The sequence below is a fragment of the Heterodontus francisci genome, chromosome 38, assembly GCF_036365525.1.
Source record: "Heterodontus francisci isolate sHetFra1 chromosome 38, sHetFra1.hap1, whole genome shotgun sequence".
NCBI classification, from domain to species: domain Eukaryota; kingdom Metazoa; phylum Chordata; class Chondrichthyes; order Heterodontiformes; family Heterodontidae; genus Heterodontus; species Heterodontus francisci.
The window spans coordinates 17,725,137-17,749,253 of NC_090408.1; the positions used below are offsets into that span (position 1 = coordinate 17,725,137).

At 44.0% G+C, this 24,117-nt stretch overlaps 1 protein-coding gene across 1 annotated transcript in view; it reads right to left on the reverse strand.

The window, feature by feature from the left end:
• The window catches only part of LOC137352404 (peptidyl-prolyl cis-trans isomerase FKBP8-like), a 189,329-nt gene extending 176,977 nt beyond the window's left edge, over positions 1–12,352 (reverse strand). The window contains exons 1-2 of the mRNA XM_068017759.1: positions 11,801–12,352; positions 3,125–3,294 (exon numbers count right to left, since the gene is read on the reverse strand). Coding sequence (XP_067873860.1) covers positions 3,125–3,294; positions 11,801–12,272 — 642 coding nt within the window. The 5' untranslated portion in view covers positions 12,273–12,352. The remainder of the gene's footprint in view (positions 1–3,124; positions 3,295–11,800) is intronic.
• Between the last annotated feature and the right edge of the window lie 11,765 nt (positions 12,353–24,117).

Here is a 24,117-nt window from a genome sequence, read left to right on the forward strand (position 1 = left end):
CCTATTTCCTTTTGTAATAAGTGCTTCCACCATCCTCATTGGCAACAAATTCCAGGTCAATACCACTCACCGTGTAAAAAGATTTTTCCTCATATACCCATTGTATCTCCTGCCCAAAACCTTAAATCTGTGTCTCTGACCATCCCTTGTACCACCAACTAATGTAAACAACTTTTCTTTATCTACCTTATTTAAACCTGACATAACCTTGTACACCTATCTCAAATCTCCCTTCAATCTCCCTTGCACCAATCTTAATCCCTGCAGTCATTCTAGTAAATTTCTACATTTTCTCAAGGGCCTTCACATCCTTCTTGAAGTGTGGTGACCAGACCTGGGTATAAGATTCTAGTTGTGACCTAAGCAAAGTTTTATGAAGGTTCAACGTAACTTCCCTGCTTTTTTACTCAATACCTCTATTTATGAAGTCCAAGATCCCATATGCTTTGCTGACTACTCAATGTGTCCTGCCACCTGCGAAGATCTACGCATATGAACCCCCAGGTACTTCTGTCCCTGCACACTTTTTAGAACTGTCCCGTTAAGTCTATATTGCCTCCAACTCTACCTTCTGCCAAAATGCATTACCTCATATCTCTGTACAAAATTCCATCTACCACCTGTCTGCCGATAGGGATTTCGGTTTGTCTCTTTTACCAATTTCTGATGAAAGGTAACAAACCTGAAATGTTAACTCTGCTTCTCTGTCCACAGATTCTGCCTGATCTGCTGAGTATTTCTGTTTTGATTGCCTTATTCTATTAGCCTATTTATGTCCTGTTACAGTTGATTGATATCATCCTCTGCCAGGCAATCTAAGAGAACCAGGCAGGCAATGCAGGAGTCTCCTGAGTCTATCTTGCTTGCTAATCGCTTTTCCATTTTAGAAACTGGTGAGAGCAATGGTTCCTCGGGGGAGTGCAGCCAGAGCAAAGTCTGTGGCACCACGGGTGGCTCAGCTGCACGGGAAGGAAGGAAGAAGAGTGAAAGAGCAATAGAGATAGGGGATTCGATAGTCAGGGGATCAGACAGGTATTTCTGTGGTAGTAAGCATGATTCCAGGATGGTATATTGCCTCCCTGGTTCCAGGGTCCAGGATGTCATGGAGCGGCTGCAGGACATCCTTCTGGGGGAGGGTGAACAGCCAGAGGTCATGGTCCACATTGGTACTAATTATATAGGTAGGAAGAGGGATGAGGTCATGAAAGCAGATTTCAGGGAGTAAGGAAGGATATTAAAAAGCAGGACCTCCAAAGCAGTAATCTCAGGATTACTCCCAGGTTATGCTGGAACTGTATAACTTATTGGTTCGGCCACAACCTGAGTATTGTGTGCAGTTCTGGTGACCACACTACAAAAAGGATATAATTGCACTGGAGATGGTAGGGAGGAGTTTTACAAGGATGTTGCCAGGACTGGAAAAGTGCAGCTATGAGGAAAGATTGGATAGGCTGGGGTTGTTCTCCTTGGAACAGAGAAGGCTGGGGGGAGATCTGATGGAAATGTACAAAATGTTGAGGGGCCTGGATAGAGTGGAGGTGAAGGGTCTATTCACCTTAGCAGAGAGGTCAGTGACAAGGGGGCATAGATTTAAAGTGATTGGTAGAAAAATTAGAGGGGAGATGAGGAAAAACGTTTTCACCCAGAGGGTGGTGAGGGTCTGGAACTCACTGCCTGAAAGGGTAGTTGAGGCAGAAACCCTCAACTCATTAAAATGGAGTCTGGATATGTACCTCAAGTGCTGTAATCTGCAGGGCTACGAACCAAATGCTGGAAGGTGATTAGAATAGGTGGATCTTTTTTCAGCCGGCACAGAGACGATGGACCAAGTGGCCTCTTTCTGTGCCTTAAACTTTCTATGATTCTATATCCTGCTTATCAACTTTCGCCCCATCTATTACCTCTACCATTTCCATATTTTGTCAGCATCCTCTTCCCTAATAAACTCAAAGCATATATCAACTTCTTTGTCCCTAATAGGCCCCATTGTTCCTCTTACTACCCACTTACTATTTACATGCCTGTAGAAGATTTTTGGGTTACCTTTTATGTTAACTGCCATTCTATTCTCATATTGGTATGTAATTCTATATAACTCATTGGCTATGGGATGTTACGAGTATATGAATGGTTTAACATCAATATAAGTTCTTTCTTAAGATTTGAATTAACTGTCGTGAAAAAAGAACACCTCTATTTATCTAATCATATAAAGTGACCTTCGGTTCAACAATAGAAATCTCCAACAAGGGAACTGTCACTTCCAGCTACTGATTGTTGGGAAATTCCAAATAGTGGTCAAAGAATGGGTGAGAACAGCTGACAGCTTGAGGAACATAGATCAAAGATTTTATTAATAGAATTCTCCTCATTAATTTCCATTTCTATAAACACAACATGAATTTCCTGAATGGATAACAATCAGAATCAGTCAGAAAAACAGAAAGTGCTGGCAACACACAGAGGGTTAGTACTTGACCCTTCAGCAAAATGCCACCAAAAATATTGAACCCATTCCCCTTCAATTTCTAACTCCCTTCATTCTCGTACCATTTCATTTCATCTTATTGAAACTTACAAAATTCTTACAGGGTGTGACAGGGTGGATGTGGATAGGATGTTTCCCCTGGCTGGTGAGTCAAGAACAAGGGGACACAGTCTCAGAATAAGGAGCAGGCCATTTAAGACTGAGATGAGGAGGAATTTCTTCACTCAGAGGGTGGTGAATCTGTGGAATTCTCTACCCCAGAGGGCTGTGGAAGCTCAATCATTGAGCAAGTTCAAGACAGAAATCGATAGATTTCTGAATACTAATGACATCAAGGGATATGGGGATAGTGGGGAAAAATGGCATAGAGGTAGATGATCAGCCATTATCTGTTTGAATGGCGGAACAGGCTCGAAAGGCCAAATGTTCTACACCTGCTCCTATTTTCTATGATCCTATCTCATCTTTTTATTTCAGCATGTCCCTCATTTGCCGTGCTTCTCTTTGTATCTTTAATCAGTCGTAACATGGTCGTATTGAGACCTTCTAATAGTTGTGAAAATGTAGGGCAACGGCTAAGTGACTGATAATGACAGTAAAACTGTAAAGATACAAATTAATAAATTTGGGGCCAACCTGAAGGACATCACCATCGCCAATGACAAACGTAAGCTTTGGGTCCTTGTCTATAATGGTCCCATCTTCCAGCACTCCGAGCAGCTTGATTGTGACCTCTTGACCTACTTCAGGTCTCGTAGCTTGTCCTTGCCCTTCTTTCAGTATTTGTTTCTGAAGCAGGAAATCGTCTGAAAATTGAAGGTGTTTTCAAAGTTATTTTAATGAGGTTAAAACACACTCACGCTCAAATATAAGTGCAACTGTACTACAGACACTGCTGACTACACCTCACACTGGCATCAACAGTAAAGCAGTTGTGCACAAAGTGACCACAGTCCCAAAGACTAATTTTCATGCTTTGTTAGGCTGCTTTCTCCTGACTTTGAGAAGATTGAAAAAATATATTTATAAAGTCCCCAAGGAATTAAATGCACTTAATACCAGTTGCTTAAAACAGATTATCTGGCCTTTATCACAATTGCTGTTTGTGGGAGCGTTCTGTGTGCAAATTGGCTGTTGTGTTTCCTGATATTAAAACAGTAAATACATTTTGAAGGTTCTTTATTGGTTTTAAAGTGCTTTGGAGCATCTTGACATCATGAATGATGTGAAAGAATGAAATTTATAGAGTTATTATGGCACAGAAGGGGCCATTCGGCCCATCTAATCCTTGCCCTCTTTCCTTCTATTCTGCAGCTAGTACACTCTCCAAGCAATGTGAGGCTATTAAATCAAAGTTTTAAAGGTAATATTGCCAAGATTGTGCTCCCAATGAGAAGCTTTGCTCAATGATGACGCATATTGGATAATCATGGTCATAGTGCTCACCATTGTCCCTCCATTAAAAATTAAGCTGCAGAAAACTGTGCAATAAACCCATGATTTCCCAATATGCATGAGCAGCATATCTTGTGAATGCTCAGATGGCTACTATAAGCTCAATTCTTAAATATACCATCCTGGACTACCAGCTTCAACATGTTGGATAATCACATAGTGTCATCCTTGAGGCAGGGGGTCAAAGACCTTATATCTGCCCACAGATCTGAGGCAGAATTTTCCTGCAGGCTTCTGAACCCTGTCATCAGGCTCAAATGGAGGGTCAGAAGCTCACACTGTGTGGGAAACAGTCACTCACCTGCGATTTTCCCCAAATTGGCCAAATAGTGGCCAGCGGGCAGGTTTGCCATCCAAATTAAGGATGGCAGGTGGGCTGTCGAAACTGAAGGGCCAATGGACAAGCCCGGGGGTGGGATGGAGGTGGGGAAGCCGGTGGCGCTATTTTTAGCTCCCACCCACTTCTGTTCCAGCTAGATCACTGGACATGTTGAGCGAATGCCCAGCAGTAGAGGAATGCCTGGAGTTGTCATGGATTGGAAACACTTGAAAGACTTCCATTTTTATACTACCTTTCATGACCTCAGGATGTCCCAAAGTGCTTTACAGCCAATGAAGTACTTTTGAAATGTAGTCACTGTCATAATGTTGTAATTAAGTTGGAGGCTGTGAATAATTCAGGCCACCACCGCAGCCTCACAGCTCCAGCGACCCGGGTTCGATTCTGGGTACTGCCTGTGCGGAGTTTGCAAGTTCTCCCTGTGACCACGTGGGTTTTCGCCGGGTGCTCCGGTTTCCTCCCAGAGCCAAAGACTTGCAGGTTGACAGGTAAATTGGCCATTATAAATATCCCCTAGTGTAGGTAGGTGGTAGGAGAATGGTGGGGATGTGGTAGGAATATGGAATTAATGTAGGATTAGTATAAATGGGTGGTTGATGGTCGGCACAGACTTGGTGGGCCGAAGGGCCTGTTTCAGTGCTGTATCTCTAAATAAATAAAATAAATAAATAGAAGTGCCAGAAGCAACAACGGCAGATTGCATTTATATAGCGCCTTTAACATAGTAAAATATCCCAAGGTGCTTTATAGGCACATTATCAAATGAAGTTTGACACCAAGCCACATAAGGAGATATTAGAATTGATGGCCAAAAGCTTGGTCAAAGAGGCAGATTATAAGGAGCATTTTAAAGGAGGGAGAGAGAGGTAGAGAGGTAGAGAGGTTTAGAGAGAGAGTTCATTATCTTAGGCCTAGGCAGCTGAAGGCACCGCTGCCAGTGGTGGAACAATTAAAATTTGGGATGTGTAAAAGTCCAGAATTGGAGGAGTGCAGAAATCTCAAAGGATTGTAGTGCTGGAAGAGGTTACAGTGATCAGCAGGGGCAAGGCCATGGAGGGGTTTAAAAACAAGGATGAGAATTTTAAAATGGAGGCTAAGCTGGACTTGGAGCCGATACAGGTGAGCAGCCACAGGGTGATAGGTGAACGAGTTAGGATACAGGCAACAGAGTTTTGAATAAGCTCAAGTTTACAGAGGGTGCAAGATGGAAGGCCAGCCAGAGGTTCATTGGTGTAGTTGATTCTAGTGTTGGCAAAAGCATGAATGAAGTTTCAGCAATTAGATGAGCTGAGGCAAGGTGGTGATGGATGATGTTATGGAGATGCAGTAGGCAGTCTTGGCGATGGAACGGATATGGGATCATTTTAGGATTAAATAGGGGGACAAACATTGCGAGTGGTCTGACTCAGCCTCAGACAGTGGCCAGGGAGAGAGGAAATACTGTGGCAAATTGTACAGCGACTGAAATCAATGCACTGCATTTGATTTTCTGTCTTTCCCAGGTACTTGTGCCTGGGTCAGTTGACCAGATGTGCAGCAGATGAAGAGGCTTCTTGATATGCCGAGCACCCCAGGCAACCCTTTCCTGCTGTTATTGGTCATTCTTTGCCAATTGCTTTGCTAATGTAGCAGTGAATCCAATTCCTATCTTCAATAAGACAGCAGTTTCAGTTCAATTATGTCATCGTTCACCTCGCAGTAAACAGACAGGCAAACAGATTGTCGCCTTCTGCAGCAATGCTAGTTTCACTTGAGGAATTGCAACACACCATGCACAGGATGTGTTAGCCTTGCCTGTGATGTGCTTTCCTATTACATTGCTAATAATAAGTTCAACAATGCTAAGACAGGTCTTCGGCTTGGCAATACATCCAAAGCACTTCCTCCAGACAACAATTCTGGAGCATGCAACAAATAGGTGATGTCAGCCTCGGCTCAGTGGCAGCACTCATCGCAGAGTTGTAAGATTGGGGCTCAAGCCATACTCCAGAGACCTGAGCACATAACCGAGGCTGGCGCTCGCATGCAGTGCTGAGGGAGTCCTGCACGGTCAGAGGTATTGTCTTTTGAATGAGACAATACCTGCCCAAATTGGATACAGCTGATTCCATTGCACTGTTTGAAAAATTTCAGGGGAGTTCTCTTGGTCAACATTTGTCACCCGCCCAATGCCACTAATAGCAGATTAGCTGATTATTTATCTCATTGCTACTTCGTTGGACCTTACTATGAACAGATTGACTGTCACTTTTGCCTACATTACAATAGTGACTGCACTTCAAAAGAACTTCATGGACAGCGAAATACTTTGCGATATGAAAGGTGCTATGTAAATTCAGATCCTTGCCAAGAATTTCTGCTTTGAGTACAATCGGCAGTCCGGACACAAATTGCACTCAAAATTGCATGAGTTTTCTGAAGTGATATTTCAAGTTTCCATTCCATCTCATTTGCATAATCACAAAAGTAAAAGCTGCCATGAAGCAGTGCAATTGGGTAGCATTTTATAACATAACTTCTTTGCATTAAAAAATAATTCCTTTATATATAAAAGCGTGGTAACCGGGTGCAGTTTTATTAAGCCTGCTAAAAATGGGTCTATCACAAAAATATGCATTTTTAATCATAGTGCCTAGTCCACCACAAGAGTAATATGACTTTGAATAACTGAAAATAGCTTCAAAAAACTACACAGGAGCATTTACTAGTTTCATTGGCATACAGTAGTCAGTTTCAGAGTATAAAATAATACTTCTTAATATTTTAACATTTTTTAAACTACTCAGGCTGGAATTTTACGCCATCCCAACGAGCCGGATGGTGACGCAGGTGAGGGCGGCGTAAAATGCAGCGGGAGGCTCCGGGAGGCTTTCCCGACCTGCTCCCGCCTCCGCCTCCCTTTACGTAGGGTGGGGGGAAGCGAGAAATGGCCCGCCTGCCCCAGGCCAATCAAGGCCTTTAAGTGGCCACTTAATGACCACTTAAGGGCCTTTGCCCGCCTCCACACGAATTTTACACGTGGCAAGCGGGCGTCCTGGAGCCGGGTAAAGTCACCTGGGAAAACCAGGCAACAGCGATCGTCCCAGGTGGGTGCACAGGGTACCTGATGGAGGGCCGCCCCCGCTACCCCAACCACCCCCAGCATCCAACACCCCCCCGTTCCCCCCCAACTACCCTTGCCTCGCCAGGGCTAGACCGATTACCCCTGGCCAACCAAAACTTACCTTTCCTCCCGGCTCCCCGACATCTTCTCTTGACGCTGGGCTGCAGTTCCAGCAGTGGCCACCGCTGCCGGTGGCGCTGCTGGGACTAAGAGCTGCCGGTCTGCTGATTGGCTGGTAGCTCAATGAGGCAGGACTTCCTCCCTCAAGCGGGTGAGAGTCCTGCCTCGGAACAATTAAAGCCTGGGAAACCCATCAAATACGGAACGGATCCCCAGGCGAGGCGGAAGCGGGTTCGCCACCGACTTTTATGTCAGAGGCCGGCTCCTGTCCACCCACCGTAAATTTTCAGCCTTAGTGTCCTTGCACATAAAAAAGAAAGCTTATTTTTAAGAGCTTCCTGGAAGACTCGCAAGCAAGTGCAGTCAGCGAAACTCGCCTTAATGATTAATGTGATCCTGGGACGTGGCCAGTTTTATGGGCAGGACCGGCTTCTAGCATAATGTTTTTTCAAATCATTTCAAACTCAATTTGCACTTGACTTATTTGAGCTTTAAAATCCTTGATATTTGCACTGGTTTGGCCAATTTCAGGCAAATTGCATCAGAAGAAAGCACAACTGAGTGGGAACTCTACCTCATTTCCTTATGTCAAGCTACACTGTATCGCAGTTCTGAAACAACCGCTTCACAAACCTGGAATAATGCAGGGATATAGTGAATGGCGGTGATAATTTCTAGGCTCTTAGGAATTTAAAGTACAACTTTATAACTTAGGTTCTTTTGTGATGATTATGATCAATATCGTGTGTTTTTGAAATAAAGTTTGACATCAAATTGCTTGGTAACAATAATGCCACCATGTTGCAACTGGCAGTTGCTGAATTAGCATTTCCCCACATCTCAATTAATAACCTTCCTGCCCCTGTGTTGTGATCAGTGTGCAATTAAATGATCAATCTAACCTGTGTGAAACAGAGGGTGCGTCTCTACTGCAACATTAAGATTGTTGTGAAGCAGAACGTACTTTGCCGAAGTTAGGGTATAAATCAGAGTCAGGGTTCAAACAGATTGAGGAGATCAACCGAGTGGGAATCCCTGGAGGAGATGAATCACGCCTTCTGGGTTCTCATACTGCCTGGTGTGACACTGCAGTGTGCTGTCAATAGTGGCCAAGGACGGGATATTCTCATCTGAAGTTGAGTTGAGTGTTTAGAGAGAAGGCCAGCTGTCATCTATACTCTCTAAACTGCTGGGACAGAGATTTCACATACATAGGAAAAGTTCTCTCCTGGTCAAGAGAATTGCCATCTTAGCCAGTCAGTATAACTGTCTGGTTAGAACCCATACTGCAGCTGTCAGTCTCTGTATATCAGTAAAAATGCAGCAAAAGGCTATGATATGCAGGAGGAATTTTAACCTAAAAAATAGAGGTGGGTTTGGGTCAGGTGGGGTGCTAAAGTATGAAAAATCTATTTCCCAACAAAAATCCACCTCCAACCTGCCCATTTCTGGCTTTAACTGGTGCCGGATAGTGGTCGGGAAACCAACCTCCTCCAAGGAGGCAGGTTAGAACTTTAAATATGATAATGAGGCATTCAGGTTTTTGACTTTAACTGCTGTTGGCCAGGTTTCCTGCGGGTCAGGGAATCTGGCAGCTTTATCGAGGGGAGGGCTTGTTGGATTCAGGAGGTAAGTGACTTCACACCTGGATCCACGTACCTGCCTGAGGAGCCTCTGCGATTGGGGATCCTGCAACCCCCACCAATGACCTTCCTCACAAGGTCTACAACCACTTTCACCCCCATCACCAGACCCCCAATTCTCCCCCACAACAAGAGGCTTCTGATTCCCCTACCCCAAGGGCTCCGATGCTTCCTCAGGCCCCTGACCTCTCCCCCAGGATCAGCAACCCATCCGACTGACCCTCTTCACCCACCCCCCCCACCGCCAATTGACCACTCCCCTCTGATTGACGTTCCTAATTGACCCCCCCTCTTCCAACCCCACCCCACCCAATCAGCCCACCCCCGATCAACTGCCCACTCTCCCCCTCCTGGCTCTCCACCCCAGGTCAACACCCCTTCTCCCCTTGATCACTGATTAACCTCCCACCACACACCGCCACCCCACAACACCCACACCCGTACCCTGCACAGACTTACTTGCTGCTGCAGCCTTCACCGACTGGCTCCCCACCTGACTGGAAGCCCAGCCTGTCAATCAATTTGGGCCTCCAGATGGGGAACTGATCAGTGGTGTCACACACACACAAAACTCCACAACATTTGGGCAATCCTGAATTGCGGGTTCCCCATGACTTTCTGACTAATCCACTCCCTGCGGATCAGGTAAGTGAAAATACCCCCCAGGACCTCCAAAATTACCAGACACAGACGGGGATATCGACTTTCTTTGAAAAAATGTGATTTGTGTTACAGCAAGTAAACTGAACTTGCCACAAAGAAAGCACAAGCGCAGTCATCCACCTACCTGGACTGAGCACCAAACGCCAGATCAGATGTGTGAGCAATATCAAACACAAGGGCCCCCCTGTAGATAGCATCTGTAGCCTGTCCACAGGATGGTTAAAAAGATGGGTTTCACTTAAGTAAATTGATTTCCTAGCCCTGGTGAGCAGAGGCGAATGCTGAGTTGGCATCCAGCAGGCGTATTCACATCCGATGGGAGGGGAGTGATCCTCCCATCACAGCCCTGGTGAGAGACCAGGACTTCAAAGCTTGGTCTCTGGATACTGGGTTGATATACAACCGGGGTACTCATGTCAGATGGGAGTGGGGTGATATCCCCAGTGCCCCTCCCCGCACCCCGTCCAATCCAACCTAGATGGCACTCCTGGTAGGGAGTTGTAAGTTAGATTAACAACCCCTCCATGTAAAAAGTAGCTCAGTTACAGAAATGAGCTGGGGCATGCTCTGCTGACGGTCAAACCCATGGAAGGAATTAGCTTCCTCATGTTCCGCTAGGCTCAGAAGAGATTCAGAAATAGCCTTCATACTAATTTTTCATCGAAATGCTTTGTCACAATGATTGTAATCATGCAAGAGATCTTGGTGTGACAGAATGAATACAATGGGCACTGTTATTATCTCCTGACCTTTGGGGTGGTGTCCCTTGAGTACTTCTAAATTCATTAGCATGATATCCATTTCAATTGAAATTTTGTGATACCAACGTATTATGTTGGATGGTGAAATAGCCAAGCTAATTAAAGTTTCACACCCTGTCCATTAGAGTCAATGAACATCGACTTTTCACCTGATCCCTTGGATTTGCCACCCTGCTGGGTGAAGTTAAATTGCCCCTGACACAACTTCCTTCCTCCCACACCAAGTAATTGTTAATGTCAGTAGTTTGGCTGTGGGAAGGGGCATTAACAAAGGCCTGGGAGACATATTCTCAGCCATTGGTATAATGTGACCTAGGGAAAAGATAAAAGGATTTGATAGCCTCAAAAATAAGTTAATGCTGCTGTCTGAAAATAATTTGATGAAATAATTCAGCAAAAAGATTGCGCTGAGCATGATGTTACTTCTGCTCCACTGAATGACCGAGGGGTATATTTGTAAAAGAGGCAGTGGACAGAGAGCTTCGACTGCCTTTATCTCCCTGGTGGGAAGGTAAAACAATGGGAAAATCGAGGGGCGAGTCAGTCGATTAACTTGTTCCTTTCCTGAGATTGTGTGGTAGCTCACTGGCAATCACTGAAAGTGGGAAAAGTCTGGTAGTCGGCCTATCTTAATGCTGCTGGCAGGTAATAATTGCATTGCCATTCCTGGTACACATCTGACAAAGTGTATATCTTAACCCATATCTTCACCCCACCCTGCCCCCGCCCCCCAACTCTGTTGGAACTAAGCTAAAGTTTCATAAAGCATATGATAATCACTGTAGCTCAGAGCACTTCCATCAAAAACAAATTGCATTATTTTTGAAATTAGAATTGTTAGCAATTCAATGTTATAAATATTGATTAAAATTCTTTAAATAATTTCCATAGAAATAAAATTATTGCAAAAGTCAGTGTTTTATTATTAAGTTGGACATTTGATTCAAAAATAATCTTTTGAAAAGCAAGGAGGTTACGTTTTTAAAACACTGTAAGTGGAGATAAGATCAGGTCTTTAGACTTTAAAATGCTTGTTTTGACTTTATTGTGTGTTTGAGTTCTCTGGACATTATCTTTTAACAATTAAAGTGACTGAATAACTTGCTTTATGTATGTGGATCTGGATGCATTTATATGTATGCGCAGTTCATTGCTAATAGAATAACTATTTCTAATTCTAGATCAAAGTTAAAGTAACTACTCAACAGGTCAAAGGCCAGTACTTGCCTGTGATGCCAATCCAACTCTCGGAGTGACAAGTATTCAAAGAAGTGCTGACACAACATTCTCCAAGACCGTCGATCTCAAAAAATGGAGTCTGTAAATCATCAACATCAGAAGCTCTTATTGTCTCTGGAGGCAGCTGGAACCTGACAGCTTTACTGAGGCTAGGAACTTTGTCCAGGTTTGTTTGTTCTGCCTCCTCAGGATTGACAGATCCCATGACGGACTCCTTAATGGTTTTTAAAGCTGCTTCGTCGACGTGTTCTGGTCCTTCGGCCGTTTTTGCTCCAAGCATTTGATGCTGTTTATCCATTTCAGCAACCAAGGCCTCACCATCTGGATAGGTCTTGGGTTGTGTACAGCACTGAGCCACTTCTATATCTGCCCAATTACCTGACTGCTTTTTATCCTCTTCCACTTCTGCCAAGGTCTCACCATCTGGACAGGCCGATGGATGCGTACAGTGCAAAAACATTTCAGTCCGATTAACTGATTCCTCTCTAGTTTTAGCAAGCAGTTCCTGATTTGTCGAGTTTTTGCAGGATAATGCTCAACTGAAGAATCTCTCAGAGGCTGTCAATCCATCAGTCCACTGTTCATAAACTAAGGCCGTACAATGTGAGACATTATAGCCTTCAGCTAACTAGTTTGACAGACAGTTCAGCATTTGTACAGCAAAACAAATACAGACCAGAATACGCCGTGCACAGCTAAAGTGATATTACAAACGCACCAAACAATGTTAGTAAGGAGTCTGCGGAGATAATCTCTGTAGATTAGAACGACAAAATCCCGTCCAGAAAGTGTCAGTCAAAACCAATTAATTGTCGAGCACTCCCATGATTCTTTTGATTTTAAAAGAACAACCTCAGCTAAAAATAATTGAAAATAAATGTAAAAACAATGACTCAAAGACAGACATTCGATATTTCTGTGATATTTTGTAGAGTTGTTACACAATCCTGATTTTCCTGACAATCTGCAACTAAGCAATACATTCCTGTTATTCTTATTTCAGAAGTCTGTCCTCTGTGAGATTGTTCTATATTTACATCTGCTTGATTAGTAATGCTAGCTGAATGTTCGACAGAGGCTAAGGAATTAATTCTTTAGAATATATTGTGTTATGGCGCAGTTTCAGGTTCCAAACCAGCAGCATGTCGACACCCCGCTTTCCAACTGGGAGGCTCAAGGCCAGCCTGAAATTGGTCTTTAGGCCTCACTAAAACCTTTTGCACCTGTCACACTTCCACAGGTGGGAGTAGTGAACTGCTGAAGGATTCTGAGCGGAACAGGCCCTGAGTCCAGCTCCACTCATCAGAATTTCACAGGGGGTCCTTAAACAGGCGTTGATATATGCAAGGAGTCTAATCCTTGTTTTAGGTGGTTGCTTGGTGTTATGTCTTCTGGTTCCCATAAGTTAGAAACAATCACACTTAAAGCTTAAAAACACAGGAGCTCTTTGTTCATTTAATTCAGCTTCCATGCTGCCTGTAGACTGGTATCGCGTTATGTGTCACCTGACTCTCCTGTGTAGCTGTGAATAATGCCCCCAAAACAATTACACATAACAATTAGTTCCTAGCTAATTAGTTCCTAGCTCTTTACAGATAATATAACAATATATAACATTGGGTTGTAGGGCTGGAGCAGGATACAGAGATGGGGAGTGGTGAGGCCATGGAGGGGTTTGAACGCAAGGATGAGAATTTTAAAATGGAGGCATTGCTGCACTGGGAGTCAATGTAAATCAATGAGTACTGAGGACACAATATATCAAAAGCTGATATCATTCCGAGCAATAAACTTTTCAAGTTTAGCAAAATTAAACTACAAATTTAACTTAGGTATCTAAGAGAATCAATAAACTCACTTCTCCTTCCCAATTTAAGACACAAACAGACACACATTAATCTTTGCTTGAATTCTCACAGGAGAATTAATTTAGGTTTTGGATACATTTTGCTTTAATTTTCTATTTGTTCTTGGGATGTGAGCATCACTGGCAAGGCCAGCATTTATTGCTCATCCCTAATTGCCCTTGAGAAGCTTTCTTGAACCCCTGTAGTCCATGTAGTGCAGATACACCCCCAGTGCTTTTTTCTGTAGTAGTTTGATGCAATTGAGTGTCTTGCCATGCCATTTCAGAGGGCAGTTAAGATGTCAACCACATTACTGTGATTCTGGAGTTTTTGAGCTCCCTCTTGGTGAATCCTTGATCACCGCTTTCCAATTATAAGGCAAAGAAATGAGCACAAACAGGCTTTCTTAAGTTTAAAGAAAAAAGATTGAAATTTATTAAAACTTAAACTCTAATTCAGTTGGTGCCTACGGATACACAACGTGCCCACACTAGCATGCATACATGATACACACATGCAAATAGAGACAGAAAAAAATAAAGTGGAGAGGTTTGAGGCAATATCTGAAGAGTTTCTTTATTACGGTTCTTCGAGCTCACTGTAGAGTCCTTTTGTAGGTAGTTCTTTCTTTTTGTTGGGGCCCAGTATTGTTCTTAAACCTGCTTCTCTCTCCACAGATGCTGCCAGACCTGTTGAGTTTTTCCAGCACATGCTGTTTTTATTTCAGATTTCCAGCATCTGCAGTATTTTGCTTTTATTCTTCTTAAACCTTATTCACTCTAGGAGACTTTTCTCTCTTGGGGGTCATGTGTCTTCAATGGGTTCCGAAGCTGGTGAGAAAGAGATGGGAGCAGACAGGAGAGAGATGTTCTCAATCCAGGAATCAGGAGCTTTCTAACTTCAAACACATTGTTTCTCCAATTTAAAACTCTCAGTTCAAAACTCTGCAACAGCCAGTTAGTCATGTGACTAAACTGGTCTGACCATGTCCATTCTGTGTATTGGGAGCACGGACTGGTTCCTTTGTTCCAACACTGGTGTAGCATTACATGTCATGTAACTAGTATGCAAAAATGTCTTTCCAGCTAGGGGCCTGGCAATTCCTTGTAATAGACCCTCTTTTCTTCCCAGCAACAATTTGAAGTTTAATGTCCATGTGGTGAAATTAATGTGCCTCATTCTTGGCAGGTGGGGGCCTGCATGACAATTTGTATTACCAATTCACTGTGTAAGTGGGTTTACAGGGGGAAAAAATTGTACATCAGCAATTAACCTGCAGGAAAAACTGCATACAAAGCATTCTGCATGCAACACTGCCTAACTTGTGATCATGTCTATTATTCAACTATTGTATTCAGCTTAAACAGCACCCAGGAGTCACCAAATGTCACTTATAAGGAGTGACAATCAATTATTTTGGTTTAAAAGTGTTTTTTTTGCATTTCATTCTTGAACAGCACACTAATATAAGATTAAGTGAGTTTACAACCTGTTCTCTCTTTCTAACTTTCTCCCACTCTTCATACCTGTGTTTATCAAACACACACCAGACAATAGGGACATGGTACTTAAAGGAATGGTAAGACATTGATTCCCTGCCTATAATTCCTATTCACTCGTCATTAGTCAAGGCCAACAACATTACTTCCTGCCTTACTTTGTAGTTTTTACCATTTCATGTTATTCAGTTCAAATTACATTTACACCGAATGCCATTTCACAGTGCTAAGGTCTGTTTTGAACTTAGTGGGCAAAGGCTCTTCACGCCCTTGGGTAAAGGTGATAACATAAAGAGATCAAACATTCTGCAACTAGTTTTAAAATGTAGGGATTTGAGCCAGTGTCATTCAATAAGGTTGCATGATCGACAGCGTGGTTGCCCAGCCCTGGGGTCTACCCATCTTTCACAAGACCACAAGAACTAGGAGCAGGAGTAGACCATATGGCCCATTGAGCCTGTTCTGCCATTCAATAGGATCATGGCTGACCTTAGGCTTCAAATCCACTTCCCCGCCCACTCGCCACATCCCTTGATTCCCTGAGAGACCAAAAATCTATCTATCCCAGCCTTAAATATATCCAACGATGGAGCATTCATAACCCTCTGGGGTAGAGAATTCCAAAGATTCACAACCCTCTGAGTTAAGTAATTTCTCCTCATCTCAGTCCTAAATGATCAGACCCTTATCCTGAGACTGTGCCCTTTGTTCCCAGGTCATTGCAAGCCTCTCTGCTTTGCCAGATTATCCATGTTGTCCTCCCCCACACCCCACACCCCTGCTATTCTCCTATAAGCTTTAACATCCCCTTCCAGCCCATCTTTTGCTTCTAGCCTTGTCCCATTTTCATTTATTTTGTCACTCAATCACTCCCGTCCTCCACACTATCACAGACGTCTCTCTCTTATTCTGTTCCTGCCACCCTTTTCCCTCACTACTAGCTTAAAAGCTGTTCATCTCTCACATTTTCCAGTTCTGATGAAAGGTTGACAATCTGATATATTAAATCTGTTTCTCTCTCCAAAGCTGCTGCCTTACCGGCTGAGAGTTTGCAGTATTTTCTCTTTTTTATTTAATTTATCCTTTATTTGGCCAAGTGCTCAAGCATTTTAAGTCCAAAATGTTAACCACAAATGCTTATTAATAAACTTGCTCTTATCCAATTTCAGTAAATTGTATATTAATAGAAATACATTCTAACCTCAGAAAGAAAATCCAATTAACCTATGAGGCTGTTACCTCACAAAAGCTTCATTGCAATTTAAACAATTTATATAGTGGATGCACCTGGATCAGCTTTCTGCCACATTAATATTTGTTATAAATTCACCTGTAAATCATTTCTGTTTTTTATTTTATTCATCGATGACTTATTTCCTGATAGGCATGGTACCCTTAAATCTTATAGAGAAGCTATTAAATAAACGTCTCCCTATTTTTAAGATCTTGTTTGCTATGGCTTTGTCAGGGGGAGATCACGTCTAACCAATTTGATTGAATTTTTCGAGGATGTGACGAGGTGTAAACAGTTGATGTAGGATGTAGGATAAGATCCCGCATGGGAGATTGGTCAAGAAGGTAAGAGCCCATGGGATCCAGGGCAATTTGGCAAATTGGATCCAAAATTGGCTTAGTGGCAGGAGGCAGAGGGTAATGGTTGAGGGTTGTTTTTGCGATTGGAAGCCTGTGACCAGTGGTGTACTGCAGGCTTCGGTGCTGGGACCCTTGCTGTTTGGAGTGTATATTAATGATTTAGATGAGAATATAAGAGGTATGATCAGTAAGTTCGCAGATGACACGGAAATTGGTGGTGTCATAAATAGTGAGGAGGAAAGCCTTAGATTACAGGACGATATGGACAGGCTGGTAAGATGGGCAGAGCAGTGGCAATGGAATTTAATCCTGAGAAGTGTGAGGTGATGCATTTTGGGAGGATTAACAAGTCAAGGGAATATACAATGGATGGTAGGACCATAGGAAGTACAGAGGGTCACAGGGACCTTGGTGTACTTGTCCAAAGATCACTGAAGGCAGCAGCACAGGTAGATAAGGTGGTTAGGAAGACATATGGGATACTTGCCTTTCTTAGCCAAGGCATAGAATAAAAGAGCAGAGAGGTTATGATGGAGCTGTACAAAACGCTAGTTAGGCCACAGCTGGAATACTGTGTACAGTTCTGGTCGCCACACTGTAGGAAGGATGTGACTGCACTGGAGAGGGTGCAGAGGAGCTCCACCAGGATGTTGCCTGGTCTGGAGCATTTCAGCTTTGAGGACAGACTGGATAGGCTAGCATTGTTTTCCTTAGAGCAGAGAAGGCTGAGGGGGGACCTGATTGAGGTATACAAAATTACGAGGGGCATAGACAGGGGAGATAGGAAGAAACTTTTTCCCTTAACGGAGGTGTCAATAACCAGGGGGCATAAATTTAAGGTAAGGGGCAGGAGGTTTAGAGGGGATTTGAGGAAAAAAATTTCACCCAGAGGGTGGGTGGAATCTAGAATACACTACCTGAAGGGGCGGTTGTGGCAGGAACCCTCACAACATTTAAGAAGTATTGAGATGAGCACTTGAAATGCCATAGCATACAAGGCTACGGGCCAAGTGCTGGAAAATGGGATTCGAATTGATAGGCCTGATGGCCGGCATGGACACGGTGGGCCGAAGGGCCTGTTTCTGTGCTGTATAACTCTATGACTCTATCCACATTAAAGGTGCGATATAAATGCAGGAACTCCCAGCTTCTTTGTATAGTGCCGTGTGGTAATTTACATCCACCTGAGCAGACAGACTGGGCGTTGGTTGAACATCTCATCCAAAGTTTAGACCTCCGACAATGCAGCAGTCCCTCAGTGTTGAACTAATGTATCACCTCAGATTAGCTCTCTGGAGTGAGGATTGAACCCATGACCTTCTGACTTAGAGATCAGATTGCTATCAATCTAGTTAATCTACAAAGCTTGCACTTAGTGTATAAATCTCTGTACCAAACCACACAAAGCCAAGTATTATTTCATCCAAAAAAAAATACAAAAGAGGAAAAATAACCATCTGTGGTTTTATACTCAACTGAAATTGACCACTAGAAAATCATTGAGTCGTAGAGTCGTACTGCACAGAAACAGGCCCTTCGGCCCACCGCGTCCATCCCGACCATAATGCCTATCTATACTAATCCCACCTTGCCTGCATTAATTCCATATCCCTCTATGCCTTGCTCATTCAAGTACCTGTTCAGACGCCTCTTAAATGTCACTACTGTTCCTGCCTCCACCACCTCCTCAGGCAGCTCATTTCAGATACCCACTATTCTTTGTGTGAAAAATTTACCCCTTTGATCCCCTTTAAACCTCCTCCCTCTCACCTTAAATCTATGCCCTCTAGTTTTAGTCACCCCTCCATGGGAAACAGACTCTGGCTATCTACCCGATCTATGCCTCTCATAATTTTATATACCTCTATCATGTCCCCTCTCAGCCTCCTCCGCTCCAGGGAAAACAGACCCAGCCTATCCAATCTCTCTTTATAACTCAAGCCCTCCAAACCAGGCAACATCCTTGTGAATCTTTTCTGCTTTCTCTCTAGCTTAATCACATCTTTCCTGTAGTGCGGCGACCAGAACTGCACACAGTACTCTAAATGCGGCCTAACCAACGTTATGTACAACTGTAACATGACGTCCCAACTCTTGTACTCAATGCCTCGGCTGATGAAGGCAAGCATGCCATACACCTTCTTCACCACCCTTTCTACCTGTGTTGCCACTTCCAGGGAACTATGTACTTGCACCCCAAGGTCTCTCTGCTCAACAACACTCCCCAGGGCCCTGCCATTCACTGTATATGTCCTGCCCTGTTTTAACTTCCCAAAATGCATCACTTCACTTGTCTGCATTAAATTCCATTTGCTACTCCCTTGCCCATTTTCCCAGTTGATCTATATCCTGTTGTAACCTTAGACAACCTTCTTCACTGTCCACTATACCACCAATTTTGGTGTCATCTGCAAACTTACTAATCATGCCCCTTACATTCACATCCAAGTCATTAATATATATGACAAACAACAGAAGGCCCAGCACCGATCCCTGTGGCACACCACTGGTCATCAGCCTCCAATCTAAAAAACAACCCTCCACTACCACCCTCTGCCTCCTATCACCAAGACAATTTTGCATCCAATTTGCTAGCTCACCCTGGATCCCATGTGTTTGAACCTTCTGCACCAGTCGACCATGTGGGACCTTGTCAAAGGCCTTGCTAAAGTCCATGTAGACAACGTCCATCACCCTGCCCTCGTCAATCCTCTTGGTCACCTCCTCGAAAAACTCAATCAAATTCGTAAGACATAATTTCCCATGCACAAAGCCATGCTGACTATCCCTAATCAGACCATGCCTTTCCAGATGCATATAAATCCTGTCTCTCAGAATCCCTTCCAATAACTTTCCCAGCACTGATGTAAGGCTCACTGGCCTGTAGTTCCCTGGCTTATCCCTGCTGCCCTTGTTAAATAAAGGCACAACATTAGCTATCCTCCAGTCTTCCGGTACCTCACCCGTGGCTAACGATGATACAAAAATCTCTGCCAGGGCCCCAGCAATCTCCTCCCTTGCTTCCCATAGCATCCTAGGATACACCTGGTCAGGCTCTGGGGATTTATCCACCTTAATGTGCTTCAAAACCTCCAACACCTCCTCCTTTGTAATGTTGATATGCTCCAGGATATCAGTGTTCCCTCCCTTGAACTCACTAGCTTCCATGACCTTCTCCACGGTAAATACGGACGAGAAATATTAATTTAAGACCTCGCCCATTTCCCGTGGCTCCACACATAGATTGCCACACTGATCCTTAAGGGGACCTACTCTCTCCCTAGCTATCCTTTTACTCTTTATATACTTATAGAATCTTTTAGGATTCTCCTTTATCTTATCTGCCAGGGAAATCTCATGGCCCCTTTTTGCCCTCCTAATTTCCTTCTTAAGTGTAGTCCTACATCCCCTATACTCCTCGAGGGACTCGCTCGGTCCTAGCTGCCTATACCTGACATATGCCTCCTTCTTTGTCCTGACCAGACCCTCAATATCCCTCGTTAACCAAGGTTCCCTAAACTTGCCAGCCTTGCCCTTCCATCTAACAGGAACATGCCAGCCCTGAACTCTTCCTATCTCACTTCTAAAAACCTCCCACTTGACAGACGTCGCTTTACCTGTAAACAGCCTCTCCCTTTCAACTTTTGAGAGTTCCTGTCTGATGCCATTGAAATTAGCCTTCCCCCAATTTAGGACTTCAACCTGAGGACCAGTCCTATTCTTTTCCATAACTATCTTGAAGCTAATAGAGTTATGGTCACTGGTCCCAAAGTGCTCCCCCACTGACACATCAACCACCTGCTCATCCTCATTTCCTAAGAGGAGGTCGAGTGTTGCCCCTTCTCCAGTAGGGCCGTCCACATACTGCTTCAGAAAACTATCCTGGACACACTTAACAAATTCTTCCCCATCTGATCCCTTAGCACTAAGGCAGTCCCAGTCAATATTAGGGAAGTTAAAATCACCTACTATTACAAACCTATAATTCCTACACCTATCTGTGATTTCCCTACATATATGCTCCTCCACTTCCCTCTGACTATTGGGGGGCCAATAGTATAATCCCATCAAAGTGATCACCCCTTTCTTATTTCTAAGTTCTACCCATTTGGCCTCGCTGGACATTCCCCCCGGGATATCCTCCCTAAGTACTGCCGTGATCTCCTCCCTAATCAAGAGTGCAACTCCCCCTCCTCTCTTACCTCCACCTCTGTCACGCCGGAAGGATCGGTACCGCGGAACATTGAGCTGCCAGTCCTGCCCATCCCTCAACCACTTTTCCATAATAGCTATAATATCACAATCCCATGTACCGATCCATGCTCTGAGTTCATCTGCCTTACCTGTAAAGCTTCTTGCATTAAAGTAAATGCAGTTTAGCCTACCAGACCTTCCACGCTCCCTGTCCTGCCCCTGCCCGGCCTGCCTACTGGACTTGCTTGCTTTAACCTCTACATTTGCCTCAATTATCTCATTTGAGAGACTACTACTTTGGGTCGCACCCCCCTGCAAGACTAGTTTAAACCCTCCCGAGTAGTACTAGCAAACCTCCCCGTAAGGATATTGGTCCCTCTCCAGTTTAGATGCAACCCGTCCTTCTTGTACAGGTTACCTCTGCACCAGAAGAGATCCCAATGATCCAGGTAGCTGAAGCCCTCCTGACTACACCAGCTCTTAAGCCACGCATTCATTTGCCTTATCCTCCTATTCCTACCCTCACTAGCACGTGGCACAGGGAGTAAACCTGAGATTACAACCCTGGAGGTCCTGCTTTTTAACCTTCTGCCTAACTCCCTATATTCACTTCGCAGGACCTCATCTCTCTTCCTGCCTGTGTCGTTAGTACCAATATGGACCGCGACCTCTGGCTGCTCACCCTCCCCTTTCAGAATGTCCTGCAGCCGCTCCGAGACATCCTTGACCCTAGCACCAAGGAGGCAACATACCATCCTGGAGTTTAGTTTGTGGCCACAGAAACACCTATCTGCACCCCTTACGATAGAATCCCCTATCACTATAGCTCTTCCAACCCTTTTCCTCCCCTGCTGTACAGCAGAGCCCTCTGTGGTGCCATGAACTTGGCTGTTGCTGCTTTCCCCTGGGAGGTCATCCCCCCCCAACAGTATCCAAAGCAGTATATCAGTTTGAGAGCGGGATGGCCACAGGGGACTCCTGCACCTCCTGCCTGCGCCTACTACTCCGTCTGGTGGTCACCCATCTCTTTTCTGCCTGTGCAGCCATTACCTGCGGTGTGACCACCTCACTAAACGTGCTATCCATGACTTCCTCAGCATCGCGGATGCTCCACAGTGAATCCACCCGCAGCTCCAGCTCCGTAATGCGGGTAGCCAGTAGCTGCAGATGGATACACTTCCTGCACACATGGTGGTCAGGGACACTGGAAGCATCCCTGATTTCTGATTTCCCACATAGCGCAGGAAGAGCATCTCACGGGGCTGAGATACTATGATTGAAACTGTGATCTGCAAAGGACATTTAACGTAAATCAGGAGCCACACAGAGCCTAAATTCAGATTTCTGCCAAAGTCGCAATATTTATTGGCATAAAGTTCAATTCTCTTTCCTGCCTTCTCCAAAAAATAATTCCATTTGGCATTTTTTATCACAGCCACATCTCACAGAAAGTTCCTTTTTCCATTGACTTCTACCCGTAAGAATAATTCACAGCTATAAATCTACACTGTACTTTTCTTCTCACTATTTTTGTTGCATAGTTTCCTGCTCTTTAGTTGCCTCGGGTCTAGTCGCAAGAACTTCACGCATAACTCTCTCTGCTTCTTTCTTTCACCTTTAAAAACGTTCTCAAAACCTGTCATTTAGACCAGTCTATTAATTCACACACCATGACTCAGCATCTTTATTCCTTTTATCTATTTTTATTTATGTATGTCAATTGGCAGAGGATATTTTCTCCATTAAAGGGACTGTGTAAATATAAGTTGATGTTCAGCTAATAATGCAGGCCTACTTTGAAGAGAAGTGAAGAACAAATTTTTAAAAAGGCATCACCTCTTAAACTGGTTACAAGAATGTGCTGGGCCATTAACTGAGTAAACTTAAACTTCGCCCTTCCAATAATTGCACGTTACCAAGGAAGTCTATGTCTGCAGACAGGAGATTATCAGTTCTCTGCACACAATTTTAAAAATGATCCAACCCATGAGAATTGTCAAGTTTTTCACTTTTTCTTGAATTAATTGCAGTATTAATTTAAGGGTCGATGTATATGCAGCAATAAGACTCAAACACTGTTTCTGTCACTTTCTGATGTGGTTTCCCACCCACAATTTTACGGTTGTCTCCAGTTCAAGCAGAATTTCATGCCATGGACAGCAACGGCAAAAGATTAGATTAGATTAGAGATACAGCACTGAAACAGGCCCTTCGGCCCACCGAGTCTGTGCCGACCATCAACCACCCATTTATACTAATCCTACACTAATCCCATATACCTACCAAACATCCCCACCTGTCCCTGTATTTCCCGACCACCTACCTATACTAGTGACAATTTATAATGGCCAATTTACCTACCAACCTGCAAGTCTTTTGGCTTGTGGGAGGAAACCGGAGCACCCGGAGAAAACCCACGCAGACACAGGGAGAACTTGCAAACTCCGCACAGGCAGTACCCGGAATCGAACCCGGGTCCCTGGAGCTGTGAGGCTGCGGTGCTAACCACTGCGCCACTGTGCCGCCCCAATATAATCATTTTCCAAGATTTTTTTTTAATTGGACGATCTACACTATGTTATATTGCAAATAAAGGCATGTTCAGCAAGGTGCATATCAGAACAGAGCCGAAGGGGTAGGGGCAAGGGCCAAAATGAAATTTAAAATTTCTTCTGAACTGTTGGGCTTTGATCCAAAGTGTTACTTGGGGTGTTTGTAACTGAAATTCTACTCATCCAGGGGGAGCTTGTGTCTATCTCCCAAGAAATTTATTGAGAGGAGGTGTGGACATCTGTCAATAGATCAGCAGTGAATCCGTCTGTTCTTCCGCACAGGAATGTATTAAAAACGAGATGTTATGTCCCGCACAAAAAGTCTGTATTATGCTACAGAAGAAGGAGAAGTAATCTGACAACTCTTGTGATCAAGTTAATTTTTTTTTAATTCGTTCAGAGAATGCGAGCATCGCTGGCAAGGCCAGCATTTATTGCCCATTCCTAATTACCCTTCAGAAGGTGGTGGTGAGCTGCCTTCTTGAACCGCTGCAGTCCGTGAGGTGTAGGTACACCCACAGTGCTATTAGGAAGAGAGTTCCAGGATTTTGACCCAGCAACAGTGAAGGAACGGCGACATAGTTCCAAGTCGGATGCACAGTGGCAGCAGTGTGTACCAT